General features: G+C 41.4%; 1 protein-coding gene across 7 annotated transcripts in view; it reads left to right on the top strand.

Annotated features, from left to right (window-relative positions):
- The window catches only part of trim9 (tripartite motif containing 9), a 102,485-nt gene that overhangs the window by 35,619 nt on the left and 51,861 nt on the right, over nucleotides 1-15,005 (top strand). For all 7 annotated transcript variants that reach the window (XM_072568693.1, XM_072568691.1, XM_072568692.1 and 4 more), the window contains exons 2-3: nucleotides 4,848-4,943; nucleotides 9,414-9,536. In XM_072568693.1, the coding sequence (XP_072424794.1) occupies nucleotides 4,848-4,943; nucleotides 9,414-9,536 (219 nt within the window). The remainder of the gene's footprint in view (nucleotides 1-4,847; nucleotides 4,944-9,413; nucleotides 9,537-15,005) is intronic.

Here is a 15,005-nt window from a genome sequence, read left to right as displayed (position 1 = left end):
AGTCATTAATAAAAATTACAAACAGCAGAGGACCCAGAACTGATCCCTGCGGAACTCCACTTGTAACTGGGCTCCATGCTGAATATTTACCATCTACCACCACTCTCTGACTTCGACCGGTTAGCCAGTTTTCTATCCAATTGGCCAAATTTCCCTCTATCCCATGCCTCCTGACTTTCCGCATAAGCCTACCATGGGGAACCTTATCAAATGCCTTACTAAAAACCATGTACACTACATCCACTGCTCTACCCTCATCCACATGCTTGGTCACCTCCTCGAAGAATTCAATAAGACTTGTAAGGCAAGACCTACCCTTCACAAATCCGTGCTGGCTGTCCCTAATCAAGCAGTGTCTTTCCAGATACTCGTAAATCCTATCCCTCAGTACCCTTTCCATTACTTTGCCTACCACAGAAGTAAGACTAACTGGCCTGTAATTCCCGGGGTTATCCCTATTCCCTTTTTTGAACAGGGGCACAACATTCGCTACTCTCCAGTCCCCTGGTACCACCCCAGTTGCCAGCGAAGACGAGAAGATCATTGCCAACGGTACTGCAATTTCCTCTCTTGCTTCCCACATAATCCTAGGATATATCCCGTCAGGCCCGGGGGACTTGTCTATCCTTAAGTTGTTCCAAATGTCCAACACATCTTCCTTCCTAACAGGTATCTCTTCTAGCTTATCAGTCCGTTTCACACTCTCCTCTTCAACAATACGGTCCCTCTCGTTCGTAAATACTGAAGAGAAGTACTTGTTCAAGACCTCTCCTATCTCTTCCGACTCAATACACAGTCTCCCACCACTGTCCTTGATCGGACCTACCCTCGTTCTCGTCATTCTCAGGTTTCTCACATACGCATAGAATGCCTTGGGGTTATCCTTGATCCTATCCGCCAAGGATTTTTCATGCCCTCTCTTAGCTCTCCTAATCCCTTTCTTCAGGTCCCTTCTGGCTATCCTGTATCCCTCCACTGCTCTGTCTGAACCTTGTTTCCTCAACCTTATGTACGCCTCCTTCTTCCTCTTTACTAGACATTCAACCTCCCTCGTCAACCAAGGCTCCCTCACACGACCATTTCTTTCCTGCCTGATCGGTACATACATATCAAGGACACGTCGTATCTGCTCCTTGAAAAAGTTCCACATTTCCACCACATCCTTCCCTGACAGCCTATGCTCCCAACGTATGCTCCTCAAATCCTGTCTTACAGCATCGTAATTTCCCTTCCCCCAATTGTAAAAACTTCCTTGTTGTGCGCACCTATCTCTCTCCATAACCAAGGTGAAAGTCACAGAATTGTGGTCACCATCACCAAAATGTTCACCCACTAACAAGCCCACCACTTGTCCCGGTTCATTACCGAGTACCAAATCCAAGATGGCCTCCCCTCTGGTTGGACACTCTACATACTGCGTTAGAAAAGCTTCCTGGACACACTGCACAAACACCGCCCCATCCAATCTACTTGATCTAAAGAGCTTCCAATCAATATTTGGGAAGTTGAAGTCGCCCATGACTACGACCCTGTGGCTTCTGCACCTTTCCAAAATCTGTTTCCCAATCTGTTTCTCCACATCTCTGCTGCTATTGGGGGGCCTATAGTAAATACCCAACAAGGTGACTGCACCTTTCCTATTTCTGACTTCAGCCCATACTACCTCCAGAGGCAGATCCCCCTCAAACTTCCTTTCTGCAGCCGTTATACCATTTCTAATTAGCAATGCCACCCCCCCTCCTTTTTTACCACCCTCCCTAATCTTACTGAAACATCTGTAACCAGGAACCTCCAACAGCCATTCCTGTCCCTCATCTATCCATGTTTCCGTGATGGCCACAACATCGTAGTCCCAGGTACCGATCCACGCCTTAAATTCACCCACCTTATTTCTGATGCTCCTTGCATTGAAGTATACGCACTTGAGCCCATCTCTGTGTCCGCAAGTAGTCCCTGTCAGTGCTACCTTCTCCACAGCCTCCCTACAGTCTTGGACATCCTGACACACAGCTAGCTTACTTGCTGGACTACAAGTCCGGATCCCATTCCCCTGCCAAATTAGTTTAAACATTTAGCATAGACAATTAATATTTTTCTCCAGGTATATGTTGAGAACAAATCAGGAATTCCATCTGTTAAAATTAACAGTAGGGAATTACTGGGACCACTGACTTCAATATGCATGCCTGGCATGTTCCTACCAAAGTCTTATGTACTATTGTTCATTGTTGTGCTATATAGCTGTCTCAAATAGGGAAAGAGAGAAAATTGAAAGGTGCGAATCCTGTCTATTGTAGTGCATTTCCTACAGTCAATTGCAGTGGAATAAATTTGGAGGCATTCGAACACTTTCACCTCCTTTCTAATTTAAGTTGTAAAAAATTAGAAAAGCAGAGTGTGTAAAGAATAAAAATTAAGGTTTTCTTTCTACCTGTGCTATTTTCATATTCTAACTGATTGCAGGGTTGTAATCAGCACTGTCCAATTGAAGATGAAATCTTCCATGAATATGAAGCCTTGAATCAATCCATTGATTAGACTGTCATCACTTTAACATGACTGAGCAATTACAATGTATTCTGACCATGATTATTTTTACTTCAATTGATATTTTTAATGCGCTTTCATTAGTATTTATGGTACAAAATATTGAGATCCAGTATAAATCTCTGGCTGTAGGTATTGCCTGATAGCTGCCTTTGATATTTTTCCAGCACTTGAATGATTTTTTACACAGATATTATGATCACAATAACTGCTCATCTTGATTTGTGTACCATCTAACAGTTTTATTCTTGATACTTACATCCTTTCAACTGTCATACTAAAACCATTGAGTAATATATTGATTATGCTTTTAAGTTGACGTCATTCAGCTCACAGTAAAACACCAATTTTACACGCATATAAAATACTAATGCATAATATCAAATCTTTTTTAGTACTCCAATCAGTCACCATATCTGCTCATTGATATGTTTCTTTCAGCTGTACGTATTATAAAATTTGGGAATGAGGGGAAGAATGAATTTTGGGACAAGTGAAGGTAGGAGCCGAATGTTAACTAGGGTGCAGGGGTCTCACTGAACAAGAGGTTCAAGGCTTGAGTTCTTTCTCTGCTGAATTTTATGGGGTTATTTTAGTGAAGAGATGAAATTAGATGCTGAGTACACATTGTGCTTATTAGATCTTCCTGATTGAAAGTCTGGATTTCATGTACAATGTTTGGACTTAATTGCTGATCACCATAATTGAATTTGCTCAGAGGTGTTAAAATGACTAAATTTAGCATTCAAGTTCTGATAGTGGAGCAGTCCACTGGTGGTTTGTTCCACTCATTTCCACTAAAGGTGGAGAGTATTCTGGCAGATGTAACACTACATTTCAGGATGACTCAGGAACTGAATCATGCTTGTCCAAGTACACAAGGACCTTTCAAAGATAGTGCCATCACTAGGGATGCTGGTTAATTCCAGAATATCCTACTCTGGTTTCTTTGGTGAGTTTTCCCAAGTCTAGATTGTTTGGCAAATTTGATAAAATGGGAGGGTGAATATTAATGAGGCAAGTTGTGCTATTAGTGAGACATTTCACAAGCATTATTCCCTGTCTGTTGATATCTCGCCAACCCACTTGTGGAAAGGATCAGGGTTGGAGCAAGATGATCTTGATGCTGAGATGATCCCTGCAGTTTTTCTTGCTGCTTTGTGGACTTGTAAGCTCATGCGTTCTAGGGCTTCTTGGAAGTGGAAGCAGTACATTGGTACAATGACTAGTGTGCACAAAGCTTCCCAGCCACACAACATTTGTCGCCCAGGTCTGTTACACATCTTGCTGTAGCCCACATCAAATGAATGTCTGGAAGATTCCACCTTGATTGAAACTGGTTCCTTATCATCTGCTACTAGTGTTCTCATCCTGTTACTCAGAATGAACATAAAATCTTGAGAGTAAATGGATGTGTGGGCAACACTTTGAGAAGCTTTTTGATTCCAACAACCAGGAAAGTGGCAATGTGGAGGATGTAATTTGCAAAAAAAAACCATGTGACTTTTTGTAAGCAGTGACAATAATGATTAGAAAATTCTACTCATCAGCAACAGACTCATTTAGTCTGTTAATTCACATAGTTGTTAGAGAAATAAACAAAGATTGAATATTGGAGTGATTGTCCAGTATAAACTACTCCCTTCCTGAGGGAGTCTTATTGATTAAAATGGTCTGCACAGCAGTGTTCAGGCAACCTATTATTCGTTTTCTTTTTCTTCAGCTATTGGATTCATCATATAAATCACTTCTATTTCCATTGACATGGCTAATTGCCATATCTCCAGCTGGTAGCTTTGTGAGCCTGAAATTGGAGAAAAGTTGCAAGGATCGTTCTGATTCTTCCTGTAATCTATGAGTAACCTCATAGTTCTCATTTGTCCTTGCGCACCATTGAACCTATATACAATTAAGTGGGTGAAGGAGCCTCATAGATATTTAATGGTTCTTTAAGTATGTTTGCAGAAACGAAATAGGCTTAACTTTCACCTTAAATCAATAATACAATTTCTGAAGACTAAAAAATTTTAAAAATATATATTTTGGCTTTATAGTACAAAAATGAATTTTATTTAAAATACTTGAAAGAAACTTCTGATGTTTGTTTTAAAAATAGAAATAGTTGCTTTGCAGTATATAAAATCTAACAAAGTAAACTTCAGCATCATATTTCAGATTTACTTAAAATTATATATCAGTAAAGTTATTAAGAGTGCTCTATGGTCAGTTTATTTTGGCTGTTATGTTTTGTTTTTAAAAATAATTCATTTGCTTATGCTGATTTTTATGTTTGATTTTAGAATCAGCTTTCTCAAGCATTGAATGGGTTGTCAGAAAAGGCAAAGGATGCCAAAGAGTTCTTGTCATTGCTAAGGAGTATGGTGCAGCAAATCCAGGTATAAGTCTTATGGTCTGAATTACTATTTGATTTGCCTGTGATTAAACTCACTTTGGTATAGATTTTTTTTATTACTTCATGTATTACTTCAGATGTTTACTTAATTACCTTTAATGTATTTAATATCTAAGAAGTAAGTATGGAATGTTTGTTTTGTTATTGTAAACTGTAAGGGAACTGCAAAAGCTACTCGGTATTTCTGGTCAGGAGATAATAAACAAAAGAAACTCAAAATTTACATGGTGCACTTCAAGAATAATATTCATTCTTAGATGCATTTTCTGTTTTCTGTTATGGTTTATTAAACCACTCAGTCTGAGATCTTTTCTTATGGAAAAAGAAATACTCTGGTTTGGCTACTGAAAATTCATTGTACTGTCACTCAGGCTAAGTTTTTCATACTTCTGGAAATCTTTTGAAGTAATGCTAGAATTCCTAATCAAGAATTTTGAAACCAGACTCTGGTTTTCTATCCTAATGTTCCAAAATTCTAACTAATAATCAAGGTGAATTCAAAAACCAAATAAATGCAGATGCTGGAAATATGAAATAATAAGAGACAATGCTGAAAGTATTCAGATCTGGCAACATTGGTGTACACAGAAACATTGATTAGATTAGATTACTTACAGTGTGGAAACAGGCCCTTTGGCCCAACAAGTCCACACCGCCCCACCAAAGCGCAACCCACCCATACCCCTACATCTACATCTACCCCCTACCTAACACTACGGGCAATTTAGCATGGCCAATTCACCTGACCTGCACATCTTTGGACTGTGGGAGGAAACCGGAGCACCCGGAGGAAACCTACACAGACACGGGGAGAATGTGCAAACTCCACACAGAGAGTCACCTGAGGCGGGAAATGAACCCCGGTCTCTGGCGCTGTGAGGCAGCAGTGCTAACCACTGTGCCACCATGCCGTCCATTGGTCTTAGTTTTACTGACCCACTGTAGGTCTTACTGTTGACACCAAATACAGGTGGCAGCGTGCAACTGAATCACAGGACATAGAGGGTATTTTACCTAAAGTAGTAAATTAAGAGGCCTCTGCTTGGTTTTTTTTGTCCACTTAAGGATGGTGGCCTGAATCTAGGCCAGCAAGACTACCAGTAGAGGTGCTTGCTGCTGAGATGTGAAGGCATACTCAAGGGGCCAATAAGAAGTTTATTTTTAAATGTCAGGACCAAGCAAATAGGCTGACAGTTAGAGGGATGAACCTTCCAGTGGTAGTGCTGGTGCTGCGGACATGCCCATTGATATCCGGGAACTCCTCCACGAGATGGGGAGTCTCTAGAAAGGAACCAGTCCTCAGAAAGATGTTGTGAGCTAGCCTTGATGTGACTTGTAGTTTCTCCATATAGTAAGTGGTGTTCTAACATTTTTAAAAACCCATTAAAAAGCTGATTAACTTATGGCCTATATGATCCTCAAACAGCATCTTTGAAACTCAGGACCACTTCCATCAAAAGGTCAAGGGCAGCAGATATGGGAAACCACCATCTTCAATTCCCCTCCAAGACACTCGCCATCCTGATTTGGAAATATATTGCTGTTCCTTCATTGTCACTTGGTCAGCATCTTGGAATTCCCTCCCTGAGGGCACTTGAGTCAGCCCACTGCAAGTGGACTGCAACAGTTTAAGAAAGCATCTTTCCACTACTTTGTCAAGGGCAGCTAGCGACAGGCGACAAATGCTGGCCAGCCAGTCATGCCCCCGTCCCACAAATGAATTTTTAAAACCCATCAGTAGTTCAGCCACAGCTGTTCTCGCCTCTTGATACATCCTATGGCAGTAGGAAGACATCAGGCTTCCCTTCTGAAACCTACCCACCATCATAATACCAGCCTCTGCCTTCCACCTGTCTCCAGGGGATATGTACAACTTCAGCTTAGTTTTCAGGCCATTTGAATTCTAGAACATATGTAATCTCATGACTTTTATGCTTGTTTGCTTTTCATTGTCATTTCTACTTTTTTTTCCTTCTCTTTCCTCCTAATGTTACTTATGCCTGGGCACACCCCAACTCAAAGCTTCTCATTATCCATCCTTTTTTTTAACAAATTACGTATTATAGCTTGTCCCAGCCTTGCTCTGTAGCTCTGTAGTGTATTCTTACAAACACAGCAGTTGAAAGTTGAAACAGATATTTACTGCACTGAATCAAAGCAGAGAGTCAGTAAAAATAGCACAAAGCATGGACTTTTGTCAATATTTTTATTTTGGTTTAAATGTCTTTATTACTCAGAATTCCTGTTCCTTTTAGGTCACTGTAGGAAAAATATTGCTGAGACATTCAACAAACTGTCTGAGATGTGTGCATTAACAAAGTGTCAGCATCCATTGCTTACATATATTCTTCCTGATGAAGGGCTTTTGCCCGAAACGTCGACTCTCTTGCTTCTCGGATGCTGCCTGACCTCCTTTGCTTTTCCAGCACCAAACTCTCGACTCTGATCTCCAGCATCTGTAATACTCAATTTCTCCTTCCATAAATCTCACATGATATGTATCATAGAATCATATAGTACAGAGGCCCTTCAGCCTATCAAGTCTATACTGCTTGGCACCAGCTGGATAACAATTACTTTGTGAAATTTCTGACTAATCTACCCAGAATTCAGTTTTAGTGAAGGTTTTCTCCAAGGAAAACAAAATCCTTTAGATTTTAATTTCCTAACTGGGACTTGTGAGCCACTGAGACTATACTCACTGTAGATATAATTAGGTCTGGATTTTGTATTAGAAATTCTATCTTCAAAGATAATTATTTGGGTTTTATGGCCTCAATTCATGTCCAACATTGAGGCTACTACATTCACCACCAACTTTTAAGAAATTGGCCCCAAATATTCCAGCAATCTTTCTCTGTCTCGGTTTTCTAATTGGTCCTTCTTATTTACACGACCTAATGCCAGTGTCCTGCCTTTTCCCTGTACCTCAGAACATTGCTTCTATTTAAATAGTCATCTGACCCCCCCCCCCCCCGCCGCCACTCCACGAATGCTTCAATTAAACAGGGTCTGATACACTTCTAGACACTGTATTTCAGAGTCCTTCAGTCCAAAAAATATCCAACCATGATTGCTATTCCTCAACAATGTTGTTTCCATATTGCTACTGTTCCTTTTATTCTATGATCTATATCTTTCCTTCTGTTCAATGTTGGTATGAATCTGGTGCAATGACAGGGGGAGCTCCAAGTTTCTGACAACCAAGCAGGGTACGTCACCAATCACTTCAAAACCAAATAGGTTCAGCAGCAAACCAAATAGTAAAATGTCCTGATTGGTTCTTATCTTTCTAATTAAATTTTACAAGAGATAAAATAAATGATCAGGGTATTTCCTAGGCTGAAGATAGAAGCAATGTTTTCACAAACTTCATTTTATTTAATGTAGATTTTTAAATCTTGAGTTTTTTTGAGTGCAGTAAGGATGTTCAGCAGTGCTCATGAACTTAATGTCCATTTGAAAAGCAGCTTCGTTGTGTAACTTTCCATTGAGAGTTAATAGTTTAAAAGCACAAGTTCTCCTCCGTTCAGTGATTTCTATTTTACTGCAGTTTGTAAGGGTTTTAGCTGAACACCCAATGGAGAAGTATGAATCGCTAACTGCAGCACCTAAAATTAAATTTTTCCAAGTCAGGCTTCAAACATTACTGTCAGTTTTGCAGAAGTAATGAAGCTGCACACTGACAATATAACTGTGGGCGGTACTGTGGCACAGTGGTTAGCACTGCAGGCTTACAGCACCAGAGACCCGGGTTCAATTCCCGCCTCAGGCAACTGTCTGTGTGAAGTTTGCACGTTCTCCCCGTGTCTGCGTGGGTTTCCTCTCACAGTCCAAAAATGTGCAGGTTAGGTGAATTGGCCATGCAAAATTGCCCATAGTGTTAGGTGAAGGGGTAAACGTAGGAGAATGGGTCTGGGTGGGCTGAAGGGCCTGTTTCCATACTGTAAGTAATCTAATTACTGAAAAATATGAGATATGACTCCTGTTTCCTCCACACTCATGCTTCATCTACAAGGCACACATCAGGTGTGTAATGAAATACTCTCCACTTGTCTGAGTAGGTGTTGCTCCAACAAGTCAAGAAGTTCGACAGTGTCCAAGCCAAAGCAGCCTGCTTGATTGGCACCACACCACTACCTTCACACTCTACTTCAACAACATACAGCAGCAGTTTGTAGCATCTGCAAGATGCTGTGCAGCACCTCATTGGGGCTCCATTATTGACACCCCCAAAGAAGTGGAAACTGGAAGTGTTGATGGAACTTTATCTATTTGTTTTTATTTCAGATCTCCCACATCTGCAACACGGTATTAATTTGGGATATGTTCGGTTTTGGGTAGTGAAGGATTTTAGCTTGATTCTGCTATGAATGCTTTTCCAGCAGGCCTCTGTTATGCTTTGTTTATCTTTGCCTGATTCCATCAGTTTGTATTTCTTTATTGTATACAGGAAAACAGTGTTGAGTTTGAAGCTTGTCTTGTTGCCCAGTGTGATGCCCTCATTGAAGCTTTGAACAGAAGGAAGGGACAGTTGCTTTCACGGGTGACCAAAGAACATGAACATAAACTTAAGGTTAGTTCTCAGTTTTCTGCAGTGTTCCAAACTTAGTGTTGTCCAATTAATGCTCGCACAATATAGTAATAAGTGGATATCTTTTTCTTCCATGTTTAGTAGCGAAATACCACAACTGCACATCCTTCTATACATTACTATATTGAGTCATTTCCACGATTGCTATTTGATTGAAGTCCATAATAACAGTGAGCATTGATAATCTCACTTAGTGCCACTAAGCATCAGGCCATTATACTTCGATATTGTAGTGGGCAATTTCCATACAATTGAATAAATTTTGCATGTCCATGTTTTAGTTAAGTATATAAATGGCAAAAATGTGGTTGCACTTGGGCCAGTTATGGACTAGTAAAGGGATTTACAATTTGAGGTGGGGGTGTAAGTTGAAGCACTAGATGAATATTTTGCACCAAGAAGTAGAAAGTTCTGCACAGGTCATGAACATCCAGGACTGGATGATATGCATCTGAGAAAACTGAGAGAAGTGAGTGGAAATTGTAGAGACATAGGCAATAACTTCACAGTATTCACTCAAGTGGCTTCAGAGGACTGGAGAATTGCAAATGTTACAGCCTTGTTAAAAAAAAAGATACAGACAGACTCTGACCTCTCACACCTTTAATGTCTGAGCTGAGATGTCACTTCTTATTATAAACCCTTAAGTTATCTCAAGAAGTGAGTTAAAAGAAGTTTTGGGATTAATATATTAATACAACCCATTTACATATTAATGCCACCAATTCTAAAAGATTAAAGACTTAACAATCCAGGTTTGTTCAGCATATCATTTCAGTTGCTTGACACTAATCTTTTGCGATAAATTCTGTCTTATGAATTACAACCACCTGATGAAGGAGCTACGAAAGCTCATACCTCCAAATTAACCTGTTGGTCTATAACCTGGGGTTGTGTGATTTTTAACATTGTCCACCCCAGTCCAACACATTTGTGGTGGAGTAACTGTTGGAGTCTATAATCCTAGATGGAGTACTTGAACATCTTGAAAATGTTCCGTTAATCATGGAGAACCAACATGGATTCGTGATACGTAGATCATACCTGACAAACCTCTTTGAATCACTTGAAGAGGTGTTTGAAGTAGCAGACAGGGGTCTGCAGATCTTGTTTATATGGACTTCCAGAAAGCATTTGATAAGAGACTTTTAACTAAGTAGATGCCCACTGTATTACCGTTAAATTACAAGTATGACTGGGAAATTTGTTCAGTGACAGGAAGTAGAAAGTGGAGATAATGCGTATGTACTCAAATTGGCAGAATATGACCAGTGGTGTCCCTCAAGGATCTGTGTTAGGACCTGAATCATTCACATTATTTATTAATGACTTTTCAGTATGTGAGGAATAAAAGGATGACTAGGGTAGGAATAGGGCCAATCAAAGACAGAAGTGGGAAGTCGAGTATGGACCTTGTGGAGATCGGAGAGGTGCTAAACGAACATTTCTCATTGGTTTTCACTCAGGAAAAGGAGACTATTGTAGGAGGAGAAGAATGAGATATGAGATATTAGACTAGAAAGGATCGAGGTTAGTTACAAAGAGGTGTTATCAATTCTAGAAGGAGTGAAAGTAGACAAGTCCCCTGGGCTGGATGGGGTTTGTCAGGAGATTCTCTGGGAAGCTAGGAAGGAGATAGCAGAGCTGTTGGCTTTGATATTTGAGTCGTCATTGTCTCAAGATTGCAAATGTTGTGCCCTTGCTCAAGAAGGGCAGTAGAGATAACTCAGGTAATTATAGACCAGTGAGTCTTTCTTCTGTTGTCAGAAAGGTTTTGGAAAGGATTATAAGAGATAGGACTTATTATCATCTAGCAAGCGGCAATTTGATTTCAGATAGTCAACATGGTTTCGTCAAGTGTAGGTCATGTCTCACAAACCTCATTGAGTTTTTTGAGAAGGTTACGAAGCATGTAGATGAGGGTAGGGCAGTTGACGTGGTGTACATCTACTTCAGTAAAACCTTTGATAAGGTTCCACATGGTAGGCTGTTGGAGAAAATGCAAAGGCATGGGATTGAGGGTGATTTCACAGTTTGGATTAGAAACTGGCTTTCTGAAAGAAGGCAGTGAGTGGTGGTTGATGGAAAATATTCAGCCTGGAGTCCAGTTACTATTGGAGTGCCACAAGGATCTGTTTTGGGACCACTGCTGTTTGTCATTTTTATAAATGACTTTGATGCAGGCATAGGTGGCTAGATTAGTAAATTTGCAGATGACACCAGTGGTTAGCACTGTTGCCTCACAGCACCAGGTTCAATTCCTGCCTTGGGCAACTGTCTGTGTGGAGTTTGCACAATCTCCCCGTGTCTGCATGGGTTTCCTCCGGGTGCTCCGGTTTCCTCCCACAATCACAAAGATGTGCAGGTTAGGTGAATTGGCCATGCTAAATTGCCCATAGTGTTAGGTACATTAGGCAGGGGTAAATGTAGGGGAATTGGTGTGGGTGGGTTGCTCTTTGGAGGGTTGGTGTGGACTTGTTGGGCCGAAGGGCCTGTTTCCACACTGTAGGGGATCTAATCTAATCTAATCTAAAGTCGGTGGAGTAATGGACAGTGTGGAAGAATGTTACAGGTTGCAGGGGAACTGGATAAACTGCAGAATTGTGCTGAGAGGTGGAAGATGGAGTTCAATGCAGCTAAATGTGAGATGATTCACTTTGGGAAGAATAACAGGAAGGCAGAGTACTGGGTCAATGGAAAGATTCTTGGTGGTGTGGATGTACAGAGGGATTAGATTACATACAGCGTGAAAACAGGCCCTTTGGCCCAACAAGTCCACACCGACCTGCTGAAGTGCACCCACCCAGACCCATTCCCATACACCTAACACTATGAGCAATTTAGCATGGCTAATTCACCTAACCTGCACATTTTTGGACTGTGGGAGGAAACTGGAGCACCCGGAGGAAACCCACGCAGACACTGGGAGAATGTGCAAACTCCACACAGACAGTTGCCTGAGGCGGGAATTGAACCCGGGTCTCTAGTCCTGTGAGGCCGCCGTGCTAACCACTGTGCCACCCATAAAGATTAGATTCCCTACTGTATGGAAACAGGCCCTTCAGCCCTCTGAAGAGTAACCCACCCAGACCCATTCCCATTCCCCTGCCCTATAATTACCCCTGACTAATGCACCTACCCTTTTTGGATTATGGGAGGAAACCAAAGCAAACTCCACACAGACAATCAGCCGAGGCTGGAATCGAACCAGGGTCCTTCATGCTATGAGGTAGCTGTGTTAACCACTGAGCCACCGTACCACCATGTAAATAGATCCCTGAAAGTTGCCACCCAGGATGACAGTGCTGTTGAGAAGGCATATGGTGTGTTAGGTTTCATTGGTAGAGGGATTGGTTTCCGGAGCCGCAATGTCATGCTGCAACTATACAAAGCGCTGGTGCGGCCAAACTTGGAATATTGTGTACAGTTCTGGTCGCCCCATTACAGGAAGGATGTGGAAGCATTGGAAAAGGTACAGAGGAGATTTACCAGGATGTTGCCTGGTCTGGAGGGAAAGTCTTATGAGGAAAGGCTGAGAGACTTGGGTCTGTTCTCATTGGAAAGAAGAAGGCTAAGGTGGGATTTGATAGAGACATACAAGATGATCAGAGAATTAGCTCGGGTAGACAGTGAAAGACATTTTCCTAGGATGATGATGTCAACTTGTATGAGGGGGCATAATTACAAATTGAGGGGTGATCGATTTAAGACAGATGTCAGAGGCAGGTTCTTTACTCAGAGAGTGGCAAGGGCATGAAATGCCCTACCTGCCAATGTAGTTAACTCAGCCATATTAGGTTGATTTTAAACAATCCTTGGATAAGCACATGGATGATGATGGGATAGTGATAGTGTTGATTAGTTCGCAGGTCAGCGCAACATCTGCGCTGTATTGTTCTATGTTCTATGGATAGTGATACAGCAAGTCCAAACCACAGGACACACAAATCTAGTTTGTAATCAGGAAGAAATTGAACCCATAATTTCAACTTCATATCCAATCGTGTAAGAAGTCACTAATCCAGTAACACAATAAGTGGAAATGTTATTTCTGAAATGTGACTTTACAGGTTGTAACACAGTTCACTTAAACACCACTGATGTGTGATAGTCCTTGCCTTTATATGTTCCACACAATGAAACGTTCCATCTCTGAACAGATTTTCCAAATGATTTGTTAAAAAGTCAACATAATTGATTTTCCCCACTTTATTTCTACAGGTTGAATGATTGCTTTCTTCTCATATAGGCTAACTTCTGTTCGTGATATCTTTACTGGAAGTGGTGTTCAGAGACCCACATATAAATAGAAATCTGCAGACCTGTCACATTAGTTGTGCCTGGGAGAACCTGACCTAATTTGTGACAGCAATTTTTTTTTCCTGTTGGAAGCTCGCGGGGAATGTTAATATAGAGTCATAGAGATGTACAGCATGGAAACAGACCCTTCCGTCCAACCCGTCCATGCCGACCAGATATCCAACCCAATCTAGTCCCACCTGCCAGCATCTGGCCCATATCCCTCCAAACCCTTCCTATTCATATACACATCCAAATGCCTCTTAAATGTTGCAATTGTACCAGCCTCCACCACATCCTCTGGCAGCTCATTCCATACATGTACCACCCTCTGTGTGAAAAAGTTGCCCCTTAGGTCTCTTTTATATCTTTCCCCTCTCACCCTAAACCTATGCCCTCTAGTTCTGGACTCCCTGACCCCAGGGCAAAATTTTATCCTATTTATCCTATCCATGCCCCTCATAATTTTGTAAACCTCTATAAGGTCACCCCTCAGCCTCAGATACTCCAGGGAAAACAGCCCCAGCCTGTTCAGCCTCTCCCCATAGCTCAGATCCTCCAACCCTGGCAACATCCTCGTGAATCTTTTCTGAACCCTTTCAAGTTTCACAACATCTTTCCGATAGGAAGGAGACCAGAATTGCACACAATATTCCAACAGTGGCCTAACCAATGTCCTGTACAGCTGCAACGTGACCTCCCAACTCCTGTACTCAATACTCTGACCAATAAAGGAAAGCATACCAAACAGCTTCTTCACTATCCTATCTACCTGCAACTCCACTTTCAAGGAGCTATGAACCTGCACTGCAAAGTCTCTTTGTTCAGCAACACTCCCTAGAACCTTACCATTAAGTGTATAAGTCCTGCTAAGATTTGCTTTCCCAAAATGCAGCACCTCGCATTTATCTGAATTAAACGCCATCTGCCACTTCTCAGCCTATTGGCCAATCTGGTCCAGATCCTGTTGTAATCTGAGCTAACCCTCTTCGCTGTCCACTACACCTCCAATTTTGGTGTCATCTGCAAACTTACTAACTGTACCTCTTATGCTCGCATCCAAATCATTTATGTAAATGACAAAAAGTAGAGGCCCAGCACTGATCCTTGTGGCACTCCACTGTTCACAGGCCAGTTTTCATCAGGGATGAC

Source organism: Chiloscyllium punctatum, chromosome 4, assembly GCF_047496795.1.
Source record: "Chiloscyllium punctatum isolate Juve2018m chromosome 4, sChiPun1.3, whole genome shotgun sequence".
NCBI classification, from domain to species: Eukaryota; Metazoa; Chordata; class Chondrichthyes; order Orectolobiformes; family Hemiscylliidae; genus Chiloscyllium; species Chiloscyllium punctatum.
This window is presented reverse-complemented; position numbering and strand designations above follow the sequence as displayed.